This window comes from Stegodyphus dumicola, chromosome X2 (assembly GCF_044657685.1).
Source record: "Stegodyphus dumicola isolate Sdum_Otavi_A_Nest chromosome X2, ASM4465768v1".
Taxonomy (NCBI): domain Eukaryota; kingdom Metazoa; phylum Arthropoda; class Arachnida; order Araneae; family Eresidae; genus Stegodyphus; species Stegodyphus dumicola.
Window position 1 is genome coordinate 140,995,103 of NC_140781.1, and position 24,073 is coordinate 141,019,175.

Below are 24,073 nucleotides of genomic sequence, written 5' to 3' on the forward strand. Positions count from 1 at the left end.
GGCAACACTTTCTAGTCTCCGCGAAGAATTACGTAAACAAAGTTCGGTTTTCTATCACGCGATTCAACGTGCATGTAAAATGTAAATAAATTTATAAATAAGTATCTATAACTTCGTCAAGAAACGCCTCCCAAATCTTAAAAGATGCACTTCTTCATGCCACAAACTTAACTCACCCATCTGAAAAGGCTGAAATATCGCTAAAAACTTGATGCTTCCGATACTGCCATTGGAGCCGTTTTACATCAGATTGTGCACAATGAAAAACAACCCTTAAGTTTCTTTTCCCGAAATTTGATACCAGCACAATAAAAATATACTGCCTACGACAGAGAACTCTTAGCCATCTATACAGCAGTAAAACATTTCAAATACATCTTAGAAGAGCGACCTTTTGCAATATACACGGATCACAAACCACTAACATTTGCCTTCCAACAAAATTTGGAAAAAGCTTCGCCACGACAAGCTAGGCAACTGTCCTATATTGGCCAGTTCTCAACCGATATCCGATTCATACAAGGGCATGAAAATACCGTCGCTCGCGCTCTCTCTCGCATAGACACCATTTCTGTACCATCTGCAACAGACTTACAAACTATAGTAGACTGTCAAGAAGATGAAGATTTGGAGATACTTAAAAACAACCCAAACTTAAAAATCCTACAAATCCCTATACCAGACAGCGACAAGAAAATTTACTGTGATACTTCTACAAATTATAATCGACCATACATCCCTGCAAAGTTTCGGCAGACTCATCCTGGAATAAGATCCACGATAAAATTGATAACACGACGTTTCATATGGCCCAATATGAATAAAGTCTGCCAACTATGGACTAGAGCACATTTATCTTACCAAAGATCTAAAGTTCACACAGATATACACAGTCATCTTTGGGAGAATTCAAAGTACTTCCACACAGATTCCACCCATGGAAATAGAACAGTCTTTGTTTCTAAACATCTTTCCAACTGTTCTCACGTATTCCTATACAACAATATTAATAATTCTTCACTACAGGTTTATCTTGAACCGTATCCTGTCTATCTTGAACCGTATCCTGTAAGTGCAAGAAAGAATAAGTATTTCGATATTGAAATCCAAGGAAAAGTTAAAAGGGTTTCAATAGACAGACTAAAGCCATGTTTCCTAGTGCAAGATTCTGATATTCCTTTCCCAAACTCCCATTCCAAGAAAGCGGAACTTGAGGAAACACCTGCACTCAAGAACACTGAAGAAAACTCAGAAACTCATCACGAAACCAAGACTACTAGCATATATAGCAGACATATATAGTTCCCCAGTCACTTTAAAGATTATCTTCCATAATCGTTGTCACTAGGAAGGGGGTGTGTAGTGTCGCTTCAGTTCCGTCAAGTTTCTAATTAAGTTTAGTTAAAGCGGAATGGCAACACTTTCTAGTCTCCGCGAAGAACGAAGTAAACAAAGTTCGGTTTTCTATCACGCGATTCAACGTGCATGTAAAATGTAAATAAATTTATAAATAAGTATCTATAACTTCGTAAGGAATAAAATATTGGTTCTATTGGAGTCAGAGAAGTGTTATTTTCCTACATTTGCATACGAGACACTTCAAACATACTTGAATTTGCTGAAGCGGCATTTTTGCATACTAAATTTAAACTATGAGCCTAACAAGGAATATATGTAGCTTGATCATTTCTTTGATAATTGGCCCCGTTAGCATATTTCACAAGTTCATATCAGCGTAGCCACTGAGGGAGGTGTTATTGCTCTTGTGACGCTAAATCTTCATGCATGTGAGCGTAGGTTGTTTACGTTTTAATTTGCATTTGTTTTGCAGTTAGAAATATATGGCGTAATAGTAGAAAATCTCGTAGTGCTTTCGTTTTCTGAGTTTGATTAATCGCTGACATTTCACTTTCGCGATTTTTATCACGCATTAATATTAGGATTGATGTTCACGGCATATTATATGGATTAAGATAATTCAAGTGTATATTTTTTTAATTGAGTTGAGAATGACTGTGTTACAATGAATCTAGTGTTTTCTTATTTCAGTGCTTGCATTCTTTTGATTTTAAAGTGTAGGATTCAGAATACATATGATTTGATTATATCCATTGTTAACATTAAAACTTATATGTGAATAAATTGAATATACTTGTTGTGAATACGATAAATTCACTCTGTTTGATGAGTATTTTTTGTGTAGACAGTACATTTAAGAGTGAGCAGTTATTAAATGTGAAATTTAACACACTAAATGTATACGAATGCAAGTTAGTAAAGTTCACTTTAAATAAAATTCTGCAATGGTTATTATTATTATAGAACGTCTTTTTCATATAGACTGCAATAAAAAGTGCTTACTTCTATTTACATATATAATTGGTGTAAATATTTTTCTCATACGCATAGTTTTATGTAAAGATTGCATTTGGGCTCAGATGTTTATTACATATTTCTTTCTTCATCTTATTTACCACACATTAAGTAATATTTCACATCGATATTTTTACGAAGTAACCAACTTGTGTTTGTATTTATTTCAACCAGGTAGTGAAATCTCCATAATTTCCTATAATTTTTAACTTCGCAATGAAAAGTTTCAGAAGCAATCGACGATGCTTTAATTATTTTGTACAGAAAATTGCGTGGCAGAATATTTTCAACCATCTTGCTTAAATCTTAAAGCACGCGAAAGGTCATGTGACACGACAGAAATATTACTGGATGCTCATTGGTCCATCCTAGAAGCCACTCCCTCGGTGGCTACACAGATGTGGACTAGTGAAATATGCGCCCCGTTATCATAACCTTGTTCTCGAACATTTTGAATGTCGAGGCCATCCTTTTCTAACTTATAATTTGATTTGCTAAACCACTACCAGTTTTCTCTTTTGTTTCCATAAAATCTATGATGCTTTCTTCAATAAATATGGATTCGCCTTTTTATGTACACGTATCTAATAATCTGACACAGTTGCTTATGATGCGAAACATCTGGTGTACAATCAAATATCAAAGAAAAATATTTCGGTTTTTTTTAATACTAGAACGAATTTCAGATCGAACATGATTATCTAAGAGTAATATAAATTCATTTTGCACTTGATTAGACAGATAAGAAACGGATCCCTTTCCGTGATTAGCTATATGATAGGCAATATTTCCATCATAATGACATTAATTCAATTAAATTTAGGAACATTCCTCTACTTGAACTCCCAATAATTTCATGCGTACCCCTCTAAGATTTAAATTGTGTTTTGCACAAAATAAAATGATGTCTAATGTAACGCGTAAGATATGTCGCCACTTTTCTTTTTCTGATTCTACTGCTTTATGCAGGGAATCATCTATGAAACCACCTCCTTTATTTACTTTTTTTTTTTTTTTTTTCCAAAGCATTTCCATTGAAAATAATCATTACGCTGAAATATAGAATTTTCGTGATCGGAAATTCGGTTTAAGTTTTTCCAATCTTTAAAACCTCTTTTTGGATTGGAAATATTAGAATCCGTCTTACTTTTAGTAAAAAGAATGCATGGAAAACAGAATGACAACAGAGATCTTTTTGAATAAATAAGCCAGTTGCGATGTATTTATTACCTTCCCATTAGAACACTTCTTAAAAAATCCTTGTCTGAAAAATCTTCTGCCATCCTACGTAGATTCTCAGAAATCAGCATCTTGTCCTTGATCTAGTCCATGTTCTATTAAGAAAATTTTTATTTTGTCTGAAATTGATAGAGGATGATTGAAGTTAATCAGTTTAATGGTTACTTTATCCTCCTCGTTTCCAGAAATTTCAGTTACTTGTTTGCTTTTATTTGAAACAAAGTTGATATATTCTCCAACTTCAGCCACATTTTCTTCTGAGCTATCTGTTATTTTTTTTTAAATTATATATATATATATTTAATTACTTATTTTATTTGAATTTCCGCATTTCGCCAGCCAGCCTTGTAACTGAAAAGCGCAGCTTTAATGAACGTAATTTCTTAATTTTTTTCCCTTCGTTTGTATTCAGCACCACTGGGTTTTTCGATGCCATCTGTGAAAAATTCGATTTTTGAATGATTTTGATTAAGAAATTATCTGAATTTTACTTTTTGTCATAAGAAAGTTAATAAAAATTTATTGTTGAATGAAATTTACATAATGTTAAAATTGGAAAATATAAATCAAAAAGTATTTATAAAATATTATCATGCCATATGCTTCTTTCGACGTAGCATTTGATATTTCTGTTTGACTATGAACAAGATTCTCTTTTGTAAAGCATTTATAAACGCTTTATTTAGCTAATTATAGCGTTCCATTTTCCTTCCTCGCAGATTTTGGATCTTTTCCGTTATAAGAGAAGATGCGCCAAACAATTTTCTCCAGAAGGTTATATTTACCAACTTGATATTTTCAGTGAGAAAAACATACTTTTATAATCAGTTCATTTCAGCCGCAGTATAATTTGTCTTTAGGGTTAATAGTCTCAGTAAACGGAGAACAACGGATTGCCATACTTTAAAAAATTTTTCACAATACTTACTTTGAAAAACAATAGTATACTCATACGAGATAAGAATTTAACTGTGCTTATTAAGTAACGCAAGCTCGATAGAAAATTGGGAGTTCGGGTTGTTATGAAACGAAAAATATCGCATACTTTAATACGAGCTATGGGTTTTGTTATATAAAGTTTGCACTGTTGTTTTACCACAGTTGTTATTATGTATCAAAATCCATTACAATTCTTAATTTAAATTACTAATCCTCTGTACACTGCAGTACTAATGAAACCAGAGTATGGTTATTATACTAAAACCATTTCGTATTTCTAAAATTATACGAACATGTTTCCGTCATTGGTTGAAATTCTCTTATTTGCAATGAATTTTATAGTTCTTTCATTTTCTTTTTTTCCCTTTAACGTAGTTCCACAAATAATCCTCTTCGGTACGTGAAGTAAAATTGCGACTTTTATTTTAAGCACTTAAGGAGATATTTTTGATTGCGGAAAGTCTTAACAACTACTATGTAATAATTTCTACATTTCTGGTCTTTCCATTAATGTTCGCGTTCAGAAGTGGCAGAGGGGTAACATAGGCAATTTGTTCTAACAGTTTATTGTAGTGATTGGATTGACTGCATTTAGTCTTCTGTACCTTAAATACCAGAAAGTTCTTTCAGAACATCCTCCACGAAAGCGTCGCTTCTAAAGCATTTAGTGTCGCGAGCATCATTATAATGGATTAATCAATGAAATCAGTCTTTAATATTCACAGAATCTTTCATCGGTTAAAACTATCCACCCCGACGAAACGTTTATTTGAGCTTGAGCAGAAATTTATATGCCATCTACTTTAAATATGCCAATAGTTTGGCTGTTTTTTTTTCCCCCCTAACAATCCCATCATATCTCGATAATAAAAGCATAATTTTAAAATTAACAAGATTTAATGATACTTCTTATTTTATCTTTACATTTTTTTTCGCTTCATCAATTATGTCAAAAAACTTCTATATGTTAAATTTCGCGACTATGACAGGTGTTTATCATTAATTTTTATTCACAGCAGCGAGTATTTCTTATATTATTTCTTAGCAAGAAGCATATCTTTTAGATACATTTTTATATCGATCCCGTTAGAGTCAACGGAACAAAACTAAATTTTTTAAAAGATATTTGTTACGTCAAACTCAATTAATTACATTTGAATTAGCCAGAACAGTTTGTCTTATATCTCCCACAAAGTACTCAAAATTTTAAACCTCCTTTTTTAGTTTTCTAAAACTGAAAAATTTATTTTATTGTTTCAATAAAAACAGTAAAATTATTTAAAAACATTTATCTTACTTTATATCTTTACATCCTAGTTGACAAAGAATGAACCAATTTGTTTCATCTTTCAGCATCTGCTTCAAAAATAACTTTTAATGAAACAATCCATACACTTCCCGCGCAACATGAGAGTGAATACAAGCCAAAAACTTCTATTCGTGCACCTTATTGGAAAATTTTATACAAAAAAAGTGTAATAACTAATAATATGGTACATTTCATTTTCAATCACCCTTGTTTATTCTTCGGATGCTATTGCAGAAGGCGTTTATGAAATTGCAAAACTCAACAGTTATGTCGCCGTCTATGTTAGTGGACTTTGGGCGAGTTTGTTATGACTAAGTAAAGAGCTTAAGTCAAACTAATGAGAAACAGCAAAGAAGTAATGTCGGCAGTATAATATTTTCTATGAAAATTTAGTCTATACAATTCGTTACACAATATGTAATTAGTTCCTTAGAGCTACTTTCAATAATAAATTTTAATGTTAAAAAATATTATATACACTACTGTGAAAGCTCATGTCTTTTGATAATAAATTAATGCTATTGGTTTTTCTTTTTTTAGCTGGATTGTTTATAACACAAAATTCTTTTAATATTCACTGGTGTATTCCGAAATTAAAAGTTAAAAATCATAAGTTTTAAAAATAAATTTCTGAATTTTTGATCGAATAGCTAATTTGGTGCCCCTTCTATTTGTTCACCTGAGGCAAGTGCCTCACCCTCGTCAAGGCCCTGCCTCTGGTGATGATTTCTTGAGAGAAACTGGCAGAGAATTGCATTACATAAAAGAAAATCTTAATAAAACACCCGTTCAGCCTTCGGAAATTAAACATCAGATGCAACGCCTGCTCAGCCTCTACTGAGTATAAATAAACAAGGATGCAACTTCACTTAGCAATAGTAAAGTATGATAAACTCACAAAATATGTTTTAAAACATTGTCAAAAAGCCAAAATTGGATTTATTTGAGTATAAAATTCTAAAGTAAGCTTACTTCAAGAGGCAGGAAAAAATTTAGAAGCAGCCTATGAAAGTATAAAAAACACTGATACTTGCATGCAACTTCAATATAGCCATAAATAGTCAATAAATGTCTGCCTCCCTCTTGAAACAACTTTTGCCATGCTCTTTCAAATACGAGCTTCAACTTGTTCCATGCTTTAATGTATTCTTGCATATGTTACTTTCTTAATAGTTCTTCACAATTTGTAAAATAAAAAAATTTAAAAAAAGGAGTTACCTGCTCTTACCAGATCTAAAGAATGTAACTAAATGGTGGAAAAATGTTATATAATTCTATAGTAGGGAATTATAAATCATTTGATAAAATTTATTGTAAAGCTGCAATATCAAAAAGACTAAATAGGTAGTAAGAATAAAAGTAGAAAGCTGGTTTGAAAATAGCACGATTATATTTACACTATATAATAGTTAATGCTTTGCATTAATTTATGTCAAATTTTGCAAAAAAGAATTGGGCATGGAGGATAAAACTGCCAAAAATAGAAACAATCCTAATCAAAAGGTTTGTATTGCTGAAATAGAGGAAAAACAAAAATAAGTGCCAGTTCACAGGTCCACAAAATTAAATTACTAATGTACAATTAATTGAAATTACTGTACATTAATAAATTAATTTTACAGACTCAGTAATTCACAGAAAATGACAGTTTTCCATGAAAATAAACAGTATATTTTAAATGTTACTAGTTATAGCTCTCTGGAAGTATAAAATTATACAACAAAACTCCTATAAACAGAATATAAATGATCAACAGATTTAAAAGTTCCTCCCCCCCCCCATAGTGGGCACTAGCCATTTTTTTAGGCTTTTACCACTACTAAGGCCAAAAGCGGCAGGTGTTTTATTATGGAGGCACCTAACAGGCGGCCACAGTTACCTCCTGTGAAGGGACAGACAATTTACATCAATGCCTTCTCTGGAATTCAAAACCCGGGCCCTTTGGCACCCTAGTAAATTCGCCTAAGCACTATACCATCAGCAGATTTAAAGGTTTGGGAAAAAGTTAGAATTTGAAAAGAAAACAGATCAAATTGTAATATTTTATCGTAAAATGTTTTTACCTGATCTACTACAATTTTACATATCCTGACATTTATTATTAAATATATTTCTGTCTTAAATGCTACCAACAGCTTAAATGCAGAAGCTATAGTCAAAGGCTGTGTAAAGTATTTAATTGCCAAATGAATAAAATTATGCATGATAACTTCTAATGACTGTCTGGTTTTCCTATTAATTCCACAGTTAAACAAAAGCACTGAAATAATTTCTAACCATTTTATTCTGATAATTTACCTTTCATCTAAGCCACATTCTCCATCTGCATCCTTTAATTTTACCTTAACCTTCACCAATTATTGACATCTCCAAGTCCATATTAAAAAATAGCAATCAAGAAGTTTTGGATCTCAATAACAATTTATTACTAACCTTTATGAATTCCATTTTCATGTGTATAGATACAAGTATGATGAAATCTAATTTTGCTGGGTTTTAATTTTACACAGAACTTTTTTTAACGTTTTGTGTGTTACCTTTATTTATTAAATACCATGTTCTTTGCACTTAAACCATAAAATGCAATTCAACAGCAATAACACAAAATGTTTAAAAGAGCATATCTTTAGAATTTCCGATACACAGTCTCGTGCGCTGGAGATAAAAATACTTTTTTTTTTTTCTTCCATACAGTATTGCCATTGCTGGCTTTGAAACCGTTGAGTTTGTTCATAAAAAATTCATTAAAGGTTTTACAAAATATGAAATAGAACTTACTTCTTTGTTGCATTAAAGTCTTCAATATTAAAAAAAATTAATTAATTAAAATTAATTTTTATAAAAAAAATCCAAAAACATTCAGATTTTATATTACACCCAAAGGGGCTTTTTTTAACGTTTTGTGTGTTACATTGTTACCTTTATTTATTAAATACCATGTTCTTTGCACTTAAACCATAAAATGCAATTCAACAGCAATATCACAAAATGTTTAAAAGAGCAAATCTTTAGAATTTTTGATACACAGTCTCGTGCGCTGGAGATAAAAATACTTTTTTTTTTTTTCCTTCCGTACAGTATTGCCATTGCTGGCTTTGAAATCGAAATCGTTGAGTTTGTTCATAAAAAAATTCATTAAAGGTTTTACAAAATATGAAATAGATAGTAACACAAATTCCAAATCCGGGCTTCCAGATCCCCATATTCAGGTGGAGACGTACGTTATTCAAAATTTGATGGCTCTAGGTACCATTGTTTTATCACAATGCGAGAAACATACATATATTTGTGCAGATTTTTCATTATTTAATTTCTTTAACTATAATGCAGGGCTCTAATATTTGGTGGCAACAATTTAAAAAGTGATTCATTGCTTGCAGTGAAAATCCAACACAAAATGCCAAAACGAAATTAATAGCCCTTCTGGGCAAATTGTCCCTTGGGGCTAAAAAACAAGTATCCTTATTTTTCAGATAAAAATATATTTTGACATTATTATGTATGTAAAAAATATTATGTAAAATTTATGTAAAAAAATCTTATTTAAAAAAACTTATTTTTCAAGAACTTAAGATTGTGCCATTATTTTGCCACAGTGCTGATCATCATCAAACACTCCAGTATGCATTAATTCGATTCTGATATAATTTATATCAGAAGTTTTAACATTTATTTACAGATAAATACATTAAGTTTCAGTTTCTAGAAATGACTATTAATTCATTTTAAAATAATACAGCTCAACATAACAAATCACAAGTTTTTAATCAATTAATACAGGTTTATATTCAGAATTAATATTTTAAATTTTAATTTTACAATGTTAGCAATTTTTCAGAAAGGCATTTTGAAAAACCTTAAATTAACATAAAGTTCCATTACATTACATGTTTACTGTATCACATTACATTTATAACAACAATATTTAGACTCTTCCTTGTCGAAATCCTTTTTTAAAAATCATAATCATCATCATCACTTAAGTTCTTTGATGATATTTTTAAAGCCAATTGCCTTGAATACGAGATAGTTATCTATTACATCAAAGCACTCATGGACTATCTACCTCAAGAAAAAAAAAGAGTCTCTGTGGGAGTAGAGCCAGTCTATTTTCTAGCTATCATTACTCTCCAAATACTCAGATATGAGCAGTATTCAGCCAGGTCATCCATTAAAAGAAATTAATTGCTGCCATATCTAAAATGCATCCTGTATAGATTTTAAATGTATCCTGATTTCAGCTCTATATCTGACCATTTACATAATAACATGAACAATCAGCTGCACTGTCTGTTGCTTGCAGGGTCAATACCTGAGCCGGTGCAATTGGCTTGGCTGCACCAGGCAGAAAATCTTTTTAATTTAGGGAGGAACTGGGTGACTGAATTTTGGAGCCTCAGGAATTGCACTGGGTGACAAAAGAAGCGTAACACCAGCCTTGGTTTTATATTTAATAGATGACTACAAAGTATGCAAGACAGTCCTTGCTTGCACTGCTATGGTAAAGGAAACCTTTGTGGAGATCTTTCTAAAAAAAATCAACTGTATTTTCTTTATACATGGGGGGGGGAAGTGCCAATGCAGTCAGCTTGAAATTCAAAGCTGGGTCCAAAAAACTGGAGTATTGCTTTTATCTACTCAACCTTTGTGGATTTTATTTTTCAGCAAAGCACACACAGACTATCTGACACAGGAGAGATATTTTTACCGTTTCTAAAGCAGTGGTCTCAAACTGGCAGCACACAAAAGAATTCCATAAGATCTACAAGTATATTACAATTATGTATTTGTCCCAAATACAGTGTTAGAAAGATTTCAAGATTTTAGTTATTTGAAATTCAAGTTTACATTATTTTGATTACCATTAAAAATGAGCTAACTTTGCTAAAAATGAGCATGACTAAAGCACCAGAAAATCTATAAATGGTGTTAATTAATTTAAAATGTGATATAAATCTTATTCAGATATTTCAAGATACAGACTTTATTAACTGTTATTTCTACTTATAAATAAATAAGCAAGCTCAGTTACAAATTTTTCCACTAGGAATATTCACTTTGTTTGGGAATACTACATGCAAGCAGTTTTTCACAGAATTGATAAGAAAAGACTCCAATTAATTCTTGAACATTTACAATACATGATGAAGAAAATTTCTTATGATTCTTTTCTAAGCCTACAAACTTTATCAGAACTGAAATGCCATCAAGTGTCAATCTGTAGTAAGAAATGAAGAAGTCATGATTATTTACATATAAATATTTGCATTTGGCTGATCTTTGGAATATGGTAACTGGTAGTTTGGCGACATATTGGAGGCGATAAAGGTTACTACCTAGGACTTTGGTAATAATGTGAGAAGTAGTCAGTTCCGATTATGCATTATTTTGTGTGAAGGAAATGAGAGATCATGAGATATGTCATGTGACATTAATGGACAAATTACAGTTCTTTAATCGGAAAAAGGGGGGGAATTTGGAAAACTGTAGTACTATATTATTTTGTATTAAGCTTCATTGTGTGTTGTGTGAAATAGTGGAAGTGTGCGTGCCATGTAATGAAGATTCTGAAGATTAGGTAAGTTAGTATTTTTAATCATTTGAGGATATTATTTTTATGCATTGTTCTAAATGTAAGGAGTAAATAAATTAATATGATGATATTGGAAAATTGTTATTAGCAATGATTTAGTTTAAAGTAATTAGGATTGTAATCTAATTTTTATTAATTTAATGTATGTGCTTATTTATATTTTAAGTAGTGTTTTTTAATTTAATGATCGTGATTTTGTGAGTTATATGTTTGTAGTATTTTGGAATACGTTTGAGTAGAATACGTTGAGTATTTTCATGCATTTTCGTGAAATTTTTCTAATTTATGAGAAAAAAGCAGTGTACATGGATATAGTGAAGAGTCTGCGCAATGCCATTTTTGTGCAATTCTGGGATGTTTTTTTAAGTAAAAATAAGTCGACGTGTACATGGTTTAGTGATATTTTAATTAAATGATAGTTATTTTGTGAATTTTATGTTTGTAGGAATTTGGTATACGTTTCAGTTGAAGTAAACGTGCATGGAAGGTAATTTAAATATTTGGCACTAGTATTTGTAACCATTTGTAATGTTTGCAGTGTGAATTCGTTGGTGACGTTTATAATATAATAGATAATTTAGAGGTAAAAGTTTTGGGATATTTTATTTATTTTATACGTGGAAATGTTCATCCTTGGGAAGGGTATATACTTTTTCGCGATCAGGTAATTTCATATATGTGCTTTTTACGGAGTTTAAAGATTCACAGAATTTTTTTGCATTTTCGTGCACATTTTTGTAATTTATGAGAAAATAGCAGTGTAGATGGATAAAGTGTGTGCAATGCCATTTTTGTGCAATTCTGGGATGTTTTTTTAAGTAAAAATAAGTCGACATGTAAATGGTTTATGTGTATGTGCTATTCTGAAAAACGCGCAAGGAGTTTGCGATTGTGCACTTTTTCCCAATTTTGCAGTTAATATTTGTCATGATTAAGCAGTTTTGTTACATAAAATTTCTAGCATAAGTGTAATTCGGCTAGTAGATTGTTGGAAAAAGTGTTCAGTAAATAAAAAGAAAAGAAACATGTCTTTACTTCGTGAAGACAAAATGGCGGCGAAAAAAAAAATAGAAGGTTGCTGTAGCAGAATTGGTCGCCAAATTTTTGCCAAAAAATCGCCAAGTTACCATAATCCAAAGATCAACCTTGCATTTTTAGGTATGAATCAAAGAAAAACTGAATAAATAAGAGAGACTGGATTGTTATTATTTTTTCTCACATTTTGTCCCACCGGAATAATTTTCTATGAAACTTAGATAAACATGTTAGAATTATTCGAAATAAACACGAGTTTCAAAATTTAATATTTAGTTGTCAATACATATATCATAACGAAGAAAAATGTCTCACAGGTAACAACTTAAGATTTCAAATGAAAAATAAGTATATTTTTTTTTTCTTTGCAAAATTATTGTTTATGTATATTTCAACAAAATCTTATGAACAAAATCTAAAATTTATTTAAAACATATTTTTATTCTGTTAACAAAAAAAAAAAAAAAAAAAATGTAATTTTGTTAAAAAAAAAAAATCTGGCCTATCAGTTGTTTTCAGATTGTGCATTTGGTCTGCATGCAATTTGAATTGGTACTCTTCTGTTTTACTGGGACCAGATTAAGAAATATATGTATGTATGCACGTGTGTAAGTAGATATGCGAGTATATGTGTATGCACACACATACATATATATATATGTACATGTAATACATGCATAAATGAACATATACATACATACACTTCAGAATCCAGTCCCAATAACAAAACAGTACCTTTGAGTTTGCGATCACTGTTCTACAGGAACAATCTATTTCTTAACATGTTCGATGCCAAGCAACATTTTCAAAAACGGTTCCACCATGCCAACAAATTTAATTAATTAATTGTTCAATAAAAATACAAAACATGTTTTTAAGGAAAGATATTGAATTTAGATAATTTTTAATTGCTTTATTAATTATAAATATGTGAGTTATATCTTAGTCTGTTTTGGGGATAAAAAGTTTTATGATAATGCCAAATATGAGTATACTCGTAAGTATATTTGTAGTTGGTGGTTGCTTATACGAAAGATTGTTATAATTGTAAAAATAATCAAAGATTATTATAAATTGCTTGATCATTTTTACAGTTCCTATTTTATTTACTTTATAATTACTTACATTATACTTATATTATAATAAATCTTTTACAATTGCACCAAATTATTACATTCCCCCCCCCCCAATTCCCAAAGCCAAATACCTTCAAACAGCATGAAAATACTACGAGTTGGATCGTATGTAGTGTAGGTAAAATAAAAATATTCTGCAAATTAACTTGTAGCTGGCACCTAAACACAAACTTCAACCTACCAGATAACTCATGGTTGGCAGCGATTGTGTTCGGTGATACTTAGGATTCTGGATATTTCTGATTGTGCCCAACTTCTATTCTTCCAATCAACTGCTGTTTTCACAATAATTTGAGCTCTTTCTTCTTGACTTATACAATCATGTAATAAGCAAAAATTATAATCATGAAATGAGAACATATACACCAAAGAGACAATACATTATGACCATCCTGTTAATAACATGTAGGACCACATTTAGCCCTCAAAACTTCCAGCACTCGCCATGCGCCATGGCATTGACTCTACAAGGTGCTGTTATGTAGTCTGAGGTATCTGGTACCAAGCGCTCACCAACTGGTCCTGCAATTCCCGCACTAGTGTGGCAGAACGAATTTGGTTTTCCAAGTGGGACCACAAATGCTCTATTGCATTAATGTCAGGTGAATTTGGTGACCAAGACATCACTTGAAAGTCACTGGAATGTTCCTATGTTCCTGAAACCACTCTCTAACTATTCGACCTTATGATGTGGTGCATTATCCTGCTGGTAAACACCATTCCTGCCGGAAATACTGTTGTCATGAATGGGTGAACCTCGTCTGCAACAATGTTTACATAGCACACAGACATAAGAGATTGTTCTATGGGGATTATGGGTCCTAATGTGCTCTATGAAAACATTGCTCACACCATATGTCTCTGTCCAACTGTGCATCCGGAATCCAGAGTTTCATTTGGAAATCTGGCATATTAGCACATGCCTGTTGATGTGATGGACCAGAAAACATGATTCGTCAGACCATGCAACTTTCTTCCATTCTTCTAATGTCCAATTCCAATGTTTCTTGGCCCACTGCAGATGCAGCTGGCGATGACGCGCCATCAGTGCAGGAGCATGCTTCGGCCTCTGGCTGCATAGGCACATATGCTGCACAGTGTGTTGAGAAACACTTTGTGGGTAGCTGGTGGTGATTTCGGCTATTGTAGCTCTTTGGTGCTATAGCAAACAATGCGTAGCAATTTCCTCTGGAATCAATTTGCCGTCGACAACACACTGCTGGTTGGCAACTTGTTGTTTCACCATCTATACACCGTTTTCAATATGTGCTCACAGCTACTGCACATGAAAAGCCCATTAAATGTGCCGTTTCCAATACTGATGTTTCCAGCCGCCAAACCATTACGATTTATCGAAGTCTGACAAAATCAGCTGCTTTTCCCATTATGTCGCTAATCAAGATATTTTTTGAAAGACAATGCATAGCCACTTTATATAATCCAACATCAGCCACGCTTGTGCAGTGGTTTTGTTCCTGGGCGAGTCCATTTTTATAGATTGAAGGTGGTTATAATGTAATGGCTCATCAGCATATACAGTAAACTCTCGCTACAACGATACCTGATACAACAATAACTCCCTCTACTACAATAATGTTTTGTGGTCCCAGTGATTTTGCATATAAACTAATGTTAATCTCCCCTCAATATTGCTATATTCTCTAGAACAATAAACCTCTGTAAAACGATTTTTTCAATCTAAATTTCAGTATTATTTTCTCCCTTTATAATAATATTTTGATTTTCAAATGCTTTTTTTTTTCGTTTTCTTTTGTTATTTTTTCCGTCTATTAAGACTCATTGTGGATATTCAACTTATCCCTGAATAAATAGCTATTGTTCAGATTTCAAAACAGATGAAAACCACCCTTTTTGGAATTGGAGTGGGTGAGGGGGGGGGTGAAGTGTAAATGTATGCCTAGTCTCATTTCCCAGTAAGCTTTGGAATTCTGATAAGGTTTAACCCCTTAACTGCCGCGGGCGTATATATACGCCTTGCTCAGCCGATGCGTTAACTGCCCCAGATGTGCCCAGATGCGCAGCCGATGCATTAACTTTGCAAATAATTTTAGGTGTAGCAGCGCAAAGCAAATGATAGCAGTTTGGAAGGACGTATATATACGCCTGGGGCAGTTAACGCATCGGCTGAGCAAGGCGTATATATACGCCCGCGGCAGTTAAGGGGTTAAGGACATCTAGTCCTGTCTGGTCACCTTGTCACAGAACAATTGCCCTTTGTTAGAGGAACAGGGGGAGATGGAGGCGAGGTGTTGTTAAGTGACATACTGAAAAGTGAGTTCAAAGGTTGTTTTATAGTCTTTAATGATTTTGAGTTCGACGCGAAACATTTGGTTTAAACTTTTCTTTCTTTCACGCGATATTGTTCCCTAAGATGGCAGGGCGAAAGCAACTATCTTTTTGAGATAAACTGAACGTTATCAATGATATTGATGAGGGAATGAAGCAGATTGATGTGGCTAAGAAACATGGATTATCGCAATCTACAGTTGCAACGTTCCTAAAGAAGAGAAAGCAAATCGAAGATGCTGTAACTTCAAATGAAATTAACCCAGAGCGAAAACAACTGAAAGTTGCGACAAATGAAAACATTGATGCTGCTGTTTTAAAATGGTTTCAAGAGATGAGAGCAACAAATGTCCCAATAAATGGACCTTTATTATGTGCAAAAGCATGGAAATTTGCAGCAATGCTAGGGAACAAAACTTTCAAAGCTAGCAATGGTTGGTTAATGCGTTTTCGAGATCGTCATGGAATAACTTTCCAAGAAGTTCACGGAGAGAAAAAGTCACCCCCGATAAACGACGCAAATGAATGGTAGCAAAACAAGATGAAAGAAATCTTAGAAAAGTATGCTCCAGATGACATTTATAATGCAGATGAAGCTGGGCTGTTTTTCCAACTCCTACCCGATCGAACATTGGCATTCAAGGGTGAAAAGTGTTATGGAGGGAAGAAATCAAAGCAGAGATTGACTGTTCTTCTGTATACAAATAGCACAGGAACGCATAGAATACAACCTCTCGTCATTGGTAAATCATTGAAGCCAAGGTGCTTTAAGAATGTGAAAAGTCTTCCCGTGGAGTATAAAGCAAATAAGAAGGCTTGGATGACGTCTAAATTTTTTTCCGAATGGTTACAGAAGTTAGACAATGAAATGAAGAAGAGAAGAAAAAAATCGTTTTGTTGATAGATAACTGCGGTGCTCACACGTCATTTCCAAAGCTACAAAATATCGAAATCGCTTTTTTCCCTGCCAATTGCACTTCAATTTTACAGCCTCTTGATATGGGCATAAGATATATGATATGCTTCAAAGGATATTACAGAAAACGGTTGGTGGACTCCATACTTGTAAACTTTGAAAATAAAGTAGAAGACCCTTTCAAAGCTGTAAATGTCAAGGAAGCGTGTGACAATACTGCTGGAAGTTGATGGGAAGTAACAGAAAAAAAACATTCGGAATTGCTGGAAAAAGGCCGGTCTTTGTGTTATGGAAGATAAGAAATCTGATAATGATGAAAATTTCATAGACAATGATCTCTCAGATGATCAAGAATGTGTTTTGCACATCAAAAAATCTGTATTCCAACTTGAGGAAACAAGCGGTAAAAAGTTTGGAATTAGTATAGAAGACTATTTAACAGCAGATGATGATCTTATGGTTTTCGCAGGAGTTACTGATGAAGATATTCTCTCTGAAATTACTGATGAGATAGGAAACAATGATGAAGATGATGATGATATTGATGATGATGATAATACAGGTCCATCCATCGCAGTCCTTATTGTCATCCCAGGAAGCTCTTCAATCTGTGAATTCTCTACGGACATTTTTTTCAAGCCTTCCGTCGACAAATGAAGAACATTTTCGTTCACTAGACTCAATGCATACAGTACTGGTGAACTTAACAGTTAAAAAAATCAATAAACAAACAAAAATATTGGATTATTTTCAATAAAAAGTGTTTTCAGGTATGTGAATATTTCTGTGCTTATTTTCTGAATTTATCTTATTTAATTATTTTTTTAGTATTTAAACCACTATTATTAGTATTTTACAAATTAATTTCTTCTAAATATAGACTTAAAAGTAGTATCTTATGCACCTTAAACTAATAATAATAAAAAAAAAAACTCTTATTAAATGCTCAAAATATGTGGGCCCTCGATATAACAATATGCCTCTCTACAACAATATATTTATTTGGTCCCTAAAATATTGTTGTAACGAGGTTTCACTGTATATAGAAGCAGTTATCTAATAATCCAATTATAAGTTTAACTACATTCTTTCTTCTGCTCTGCACTTGAGTAATGAATTCCTATTTATGTATTTCTATGCATATAGGAAGTTTACAAATCCTGAAGTGATTTCCCAAACTTGGCATTTTGGTCAAACTTTATGCAAAACCATCCAGTTAAACATTAATTTCCAGTTCTTTTTCACATAATCATTTAAGTTTTTCACTTCTAAATATATATATATATATATATATAATGTCAGATCTAGTTAAAAAAAATAAAACATATGTTTTAATTGAGCAAATATAATAACCTATAGAACCAAAATAAATTCAATATTAAAGATACTGACTCAGAGCAAGACAAACAAAAAAAATAAACAAAATTTTAAAATGTTCAGAGGATAAAAAGAGTGGGACTTTATAGTATAATAGGAAAGCATGCAAGATGCTATATCGCCATAGTGGAGTACTGCATTTATAAAATATATAAAATTCGCATGCAATTTCAGCCTGTTTTTTAAGCATGAATAATATTATTTTATGCAAAGTAAAATTTTAAACTTGCCAAATAATGAATACAGTGGAATGTGCTTTGATTACACTGGAGGCTTAGATGTGATAATGGCAGTGACACTGACAGATTAAGCTGAATATTAAGATTATTTATTGATAAATGTAAGGAAAATGAAGTCATGATTATTATTCAGAATATTATGCAAAAAAAAGAAAAGAAAACTGTTGCTTAGAGACATTAGATCACTATGCTTACAATTTTTTAAGACTTCCCACATGTAGTATAGATTGACACTAAGTTTTTCCCTGCTTAACTCAATTTCCGTCCTATAGTATGGCAGTCTGCAACAATGTTGGTTGGTTCAAAACTAATGTTTACTATTTAGTAATATGAAAAGGTCCCACCAGTAGGTAAGAGGTTAAGTCTACAAATACTGTTAGCTTGGACCTGGGTTCAAGCAGGCAAGCTACACAACTTGGTTTCATGGTTTTCCCCACGTGTAACATGAGCTCTAAGTCTGCATACTACTTTACAATTTAAGTCATAAGTTTCTGCACACCTATAGATTGCTTCGAAATTTCAACCCTAAGTTTATGTAATTTATTCAGAAAACAAACACAGAACAAAATTTTCTGTTTTCACTCTTTACAACAAAAGTGAAAATCTTCCCTGAACTTATTATATAAGCTAAAATAAGTAATTTCATAAAAAGAAAGCAATATAAAATGAAATCTGTAGATATATTTATATCTACCTCAGCTAAAAAATTCAAACAACTTTTATATATATATCATATTCGTTCTATAGCAAGATACAGTGCAGTTTGCTGGCTACATGAGAAGTACAACTATGTATATAGAAAATAGGATGTAGTTGCACATTCAATGGATTTAAAAGAATGCTGATTATAATTACAACAGAAGAGCTAAAAACAGAAGTGTTGTACGAACTAACTAAAATTAAGTTTCTAGGAGCAACTTTAGCTGAAATACGTCTGGATAAGAAAGTTCATTTTGTCAACAGAAGCAGAAAAACACACATATTCTCTACAGCTTTGATTTCAAAATTTAATGTGATCAGCTGAATGATCACACATTTTTACATTGATGATACATAAAAAAATACATAGGCTTGAAATATATATTATTTGCATAAATTATTTTTATCTGTTACTTCTACTCAAATCCCTTCCTTTGCTACAGCAGTTTAAAAAAATCATGTTTCTGGGTTGCAAATAGAAGTTATAAATTAATAAGAAATCTACACTTCCTAAATAAGCTATATATTATTCTTTTGAATGATGTGTTATTTCTATAGAAGCAAATAATTAAAAAAAATTTCATAAAGTTTATTTCTATAAAAGCAACTATGTTTAAAAAACTAAAATCCTTCATTAAATTACAAAAAAGGGAAAACAAAACTTACCAGGTCCATTCAGAAGAATAAATATAGTAAAAAAGGGCACAGTAAAAAAAACAATTAGTATATAAAATGCAAAGGCTGGTCTCCTTAATTTCATATTGCGCTCAAAAAAAGTTAATTTTCATTTTCTGCAGAATTTCTATAATTATCAATGTTTAACTTCAAGTTTCAAAAGGAGCACCAAAACTGTCATATTCGCAGCATTTAAGGAAGGCAACATAACAAAAATATCCCGTCAAAGAAAAATTAAATACCACAATCAGTATATTTATTCCTTTCTTCAGTGCATAGGTCTGCAATTTTTTCTCCTTAAAATATTCGAAATTTGTTTCAAAATGCAAAATCTGAAATTTGTGTTTACAATTTGATCATAAACAATTCTCTGTGTCAAAATGAGTTAATATCACTTAGTAACATACAAGTTTCATTGAAATGGTGAAGAAAAATCTGCTGGGTTAATTGTTAAATTTATACCAACCACACAGCAAAATCTTGATAACGCACACCATTCCCACATTTGCTTTCAAAGTTGCACACAGGAGAGATTTCAAACCGAGCGACTGACTGTTAAGAATCGCTCACTCTGACGTGAGTGAGGGGAGAACGTTTTTATCTTGGTTACGAGCCGCACATGGGAAGTTCATGAACGAATCATACCGAATCGAGAAAAGAGGATTCGCCATATAGATGACTGACGGAAGGAGCAGTTTCAGCGACACAGCGCATAAGTGGTCATTCTTTACGTCAAAAATAATTTGTAAATATTATCCAAAGTACGTTGAACTTGATCGCGCATTTACAGAATTAAAAAAAAGCCTTCAAACTAACTTATGTATTACTGATATTATTATATTATTCACGCATTAATAAGTCATTCATTTCGTGAAAGTTTTGTCACATTTCGCAGATAACATTTCGACATCTTTCACAAATGTAAGAACCAATCTGTAGCTTTTGCATTTGTGTTGAAACTTATTGCTTGTTTTTTAAATAAAACTAGAATATACACCAAAACTTAAAAAATAGAATGTAAGCAAACACCAAACAGACTTGTGAGACCAGTTCTGATTTTTATTTTTACAAAAAAAACTTTTAAAATATTAAACTCATGAAATCTTGAAGTTAAAAATATAATTGATATTTTAAATGTATTACTGCAAACCGTCATCTAACGGTGCTTACTTTAACTATTACCGTCTCCAGCATTACTCCCTCACGAGTAACTAAGTTACGACACTAAGTATTTAACTAAGTTACGACACTAAGTATTCGTGGTGAGGAACGAAGAGATTGTAGTAGTGGATTAATTAGGTAGTTGTAAGGATTAATTTCAATCTCGAAACCGGAGAGGCAATTTTACTTGTCTATCGAAACGGGTCTTCTGCTGTTGTCCATAGCTTGGGAAAACGTTTCGCTTAAATGTTGGTTAGTTTTGTTATCCACAATCGCTTTGTCCCACTCAAGTTAATCTTCAAACTGACCAACATTTTCAACTCTATACTTCGATGGAAATACTTTTCTCAGGAATCGAAAACAGCTCAAACCAAAAGACCCAGGTTCCTTGCTTAAGTATTTCCTTGCTTAAGTAAGCTTACGGAAGCAGTTATTCTCAAAAAAGTACGTGAACATCTGGAAGCAAGCAATATACTGATTCCACAACAGTTTGGATTTCGGAAATTGTTGTCTAAATCTTACCAAGTTGATCGTGTTCTGGAACACATCTCTGAAGGAATTCACTACAAGAAGTATACTGGGAGTTTATTTCTGGACATAGCCAAAGCTTTCGACCGTGTCTGGATGGACGCACTAATATATAAAATCCCCAATCTAGGCTTTTCAGATTACATTACATACATAATTAAGTCCTACTTGACAGGTAGACACTTTATCGTTCACCTTTCTAACACTTACTCCACTAAACGTCTGGTTTCAGGTGGCGTTCCCAGGGGTCGCTACTAGAGACTACACTGTTCAATATTTATGTGAACGATATACCCACCACACCCAACACTACACTAGCAATGTATGCTTACGACACAGCGATCCTTGTTCAAAATGCATGTCTTAACCCAGTCATACAACATCTTCAAAATGACATGCATGCACTAGAGGCCTGGCTACTGAAATGGAAAACTCAGGTCAACGTTGAAAAAATTAATTACCATAGTCTTCACTAAGAAGAGAAAAGTTAAACAAAACCTGCAGTTTTATGGAACCTCACTACTCTGGCTTAAGCAAATCACTTATCTTGGGGTGATCCTCGCAAATTCTCTCACATGGTCCCCACATATACATTCTATTATTCAGAAGTTTAGGGTTCGTAAAGCTAAACGCAACCCTTTAATTGCCTGAAACAGCGTTCTATGTATAGATAATAAGTTACTCATTTATAAGTCCATTCTGCGTCCCATGCTCTGTTACGCTTGTCCAGTCTGCGCGTATTCATGTAAAAGTCGACGTAAAAACTACAAACTGCCCGGAATGTTGTTCTGCGGCAAATTACAAACGCACCATTCTATATTAGAAACAATGCAATTCATGCGGATCCACTGAAACGTTTTTACTACCACCTGGCTGAACAGTTTCACAGTCGTTTACGTATTATAAGTCAGAATTTATAATTACGATTATAAGAACGATACTAATAAAAAAAGGCCAAGGTCCATTCAAATGTTATCATGGAAGTCTGATTTTTATATCTACTTTGTTATAATATTCGGTATTCTTTTGTTTTTATTTATGTATATTTATATTCATATCTTGTTTGCATTGTATGTATTTGTTCACCACTTGAGACCTATTGATTCAAAATTACCTTCATAACATTGATTCAGTTAGACAGCTTTGAGGCTTGAATTCATAGTGCGTGAATCTCTTCAAAATTTAAATTTTAAAAAATTGCTATATCTCAAATGAGTTACTTTCTAAAATATTTCGAAACTTTCAACTATGTTCGATTTGGGGTAAGGCGTCAGCCTAAGCACCCAAATGTATCAAACACCGTTCCAAGTTGGTTCAAGTGTCTGTTTCACTTTGTCTGCTTTCACAAAAACATGAGAGCCTGATTTTAAATCTTTGCGGACAGAAACTTTCTGATGGGTACACCGTGTTTTGATCGGTTTTTAAATTATCCATGTAGTTTATCAACTTACCCACAAAGGGTCAACTTTGAAATTGGGTGCATCAAAAAATTAACCAGGTAGTTAAATGCTTGTTCCATATACCATTTGGAATATGATAAATGTTACTTGCCCATGAGTATCCCATGGAAGTTAATATATTTCTCAAGAAGGTAAGATGTTTGTTTGGATTGAATCCACCACATAATACAAAGAATCAGAACTGGTCTCACAAGTCTGTTTGTTGTTTGCTTACATTCAGTTTTCAAAATATTGGACTGCATACTAGTTTTATATGAAAGACACGAAATAATTTGATCTGTACTTTGTTCTACAGCAATTTGTTCAGAATCAGTAACAGAGATCCGTAATAGAGTGTCCGCAACCACTAAAATGTTTCTCATAGCATCTGGCACCTTTTCAGCCAGAGAGATCGCAAAATATTCTCTGACATTTCTACTCCCAGAGATTTCATTCTGAGAAGGAACGGGTTTCATGTCGCCGAGTTCCAATCCGGTGAGCAGACATTTAATGTGGTGATTTTTCACTTTCCTTAAAAGTGTTGAGTAATCGTTCCTTAGCAGCCGAATATTTGTTGTTCGTAGAGTCTTTTATGATATCCCAGATGTTCTCCATAAATCTAGGTTCTAATTGGGCGACTAAATAATTTAACATCGTTTCTTCAATCTTGATTCCAGTAATATGAAATTGGGACTCTACTTGATAAAAAACCATATCTCAGATGTTTAAATCCAAAACGGTGGAATTTTCACACTCACCTTGCTAGCTTCGGCATTCGGCTGGGCAGTTTTATCGTCGTCCATGGCAAAACAAAATATTACCACGTATTGTCCGATTCACCAAATTATTGCGTGTCTTTTAAATAAAACTAGTATATACACCAATAGTTTAAAAACTGAATGTAAGCAAACAACTATTATGCCTTTTAGAGTTTAGATCAGCTTAGCAGTACTGTTATCAGTTTAGCAGTTTTTTAGAATGATGCTTGTATGAATTTAGAATGATGCTTTCTATTTTATATGGTGCCGGAAGATTTTCTCTTTTAAAAGGGAAACTATAAATCGCCAAAGTCAATGAATTTCGATGGAAATCTTGCCTTCAGTTCGAA

At 32.6% G+C, this 24,073-nt stretch overlaps 1 protein-coding gene across 4 annotated transcripts in view; it reads right to left on the bottom strand.

Moving 5' to 3' along the window:
• The window catches only part of Mgat4a (alpha-1,3-mannosyl-glycoprotein 4-beta-N-acetylglucosaminyltransferase a), a 329,166-nt gene extending 308,743 nt beyond the window's left edge, over positions 1-20,423 (bottom strand). The window contains exon 1 of one of the 4 annotated variants that reach the window (XM_085809615.1): positions 19,829-20,422. In XM_085809615.1, coding sequence (XP_085665741.1) covers positions 19,829-19,922 — 94 coding nt within the window. In that variant the 5' untranslated portion in view covers positions 19,923-20,422. Of the gene's footprint in view, positions 1-19,828 lie in introns of all 4 variants that reach the window. The other 3 variants (XM_085809617.1, XM_085809614.1, XM_085809616.1) reach the window with 3 other exon arrangements.
• Between the last annotated feature and the right edge of the window lie 3,650 nt (positions 20,424-24,073).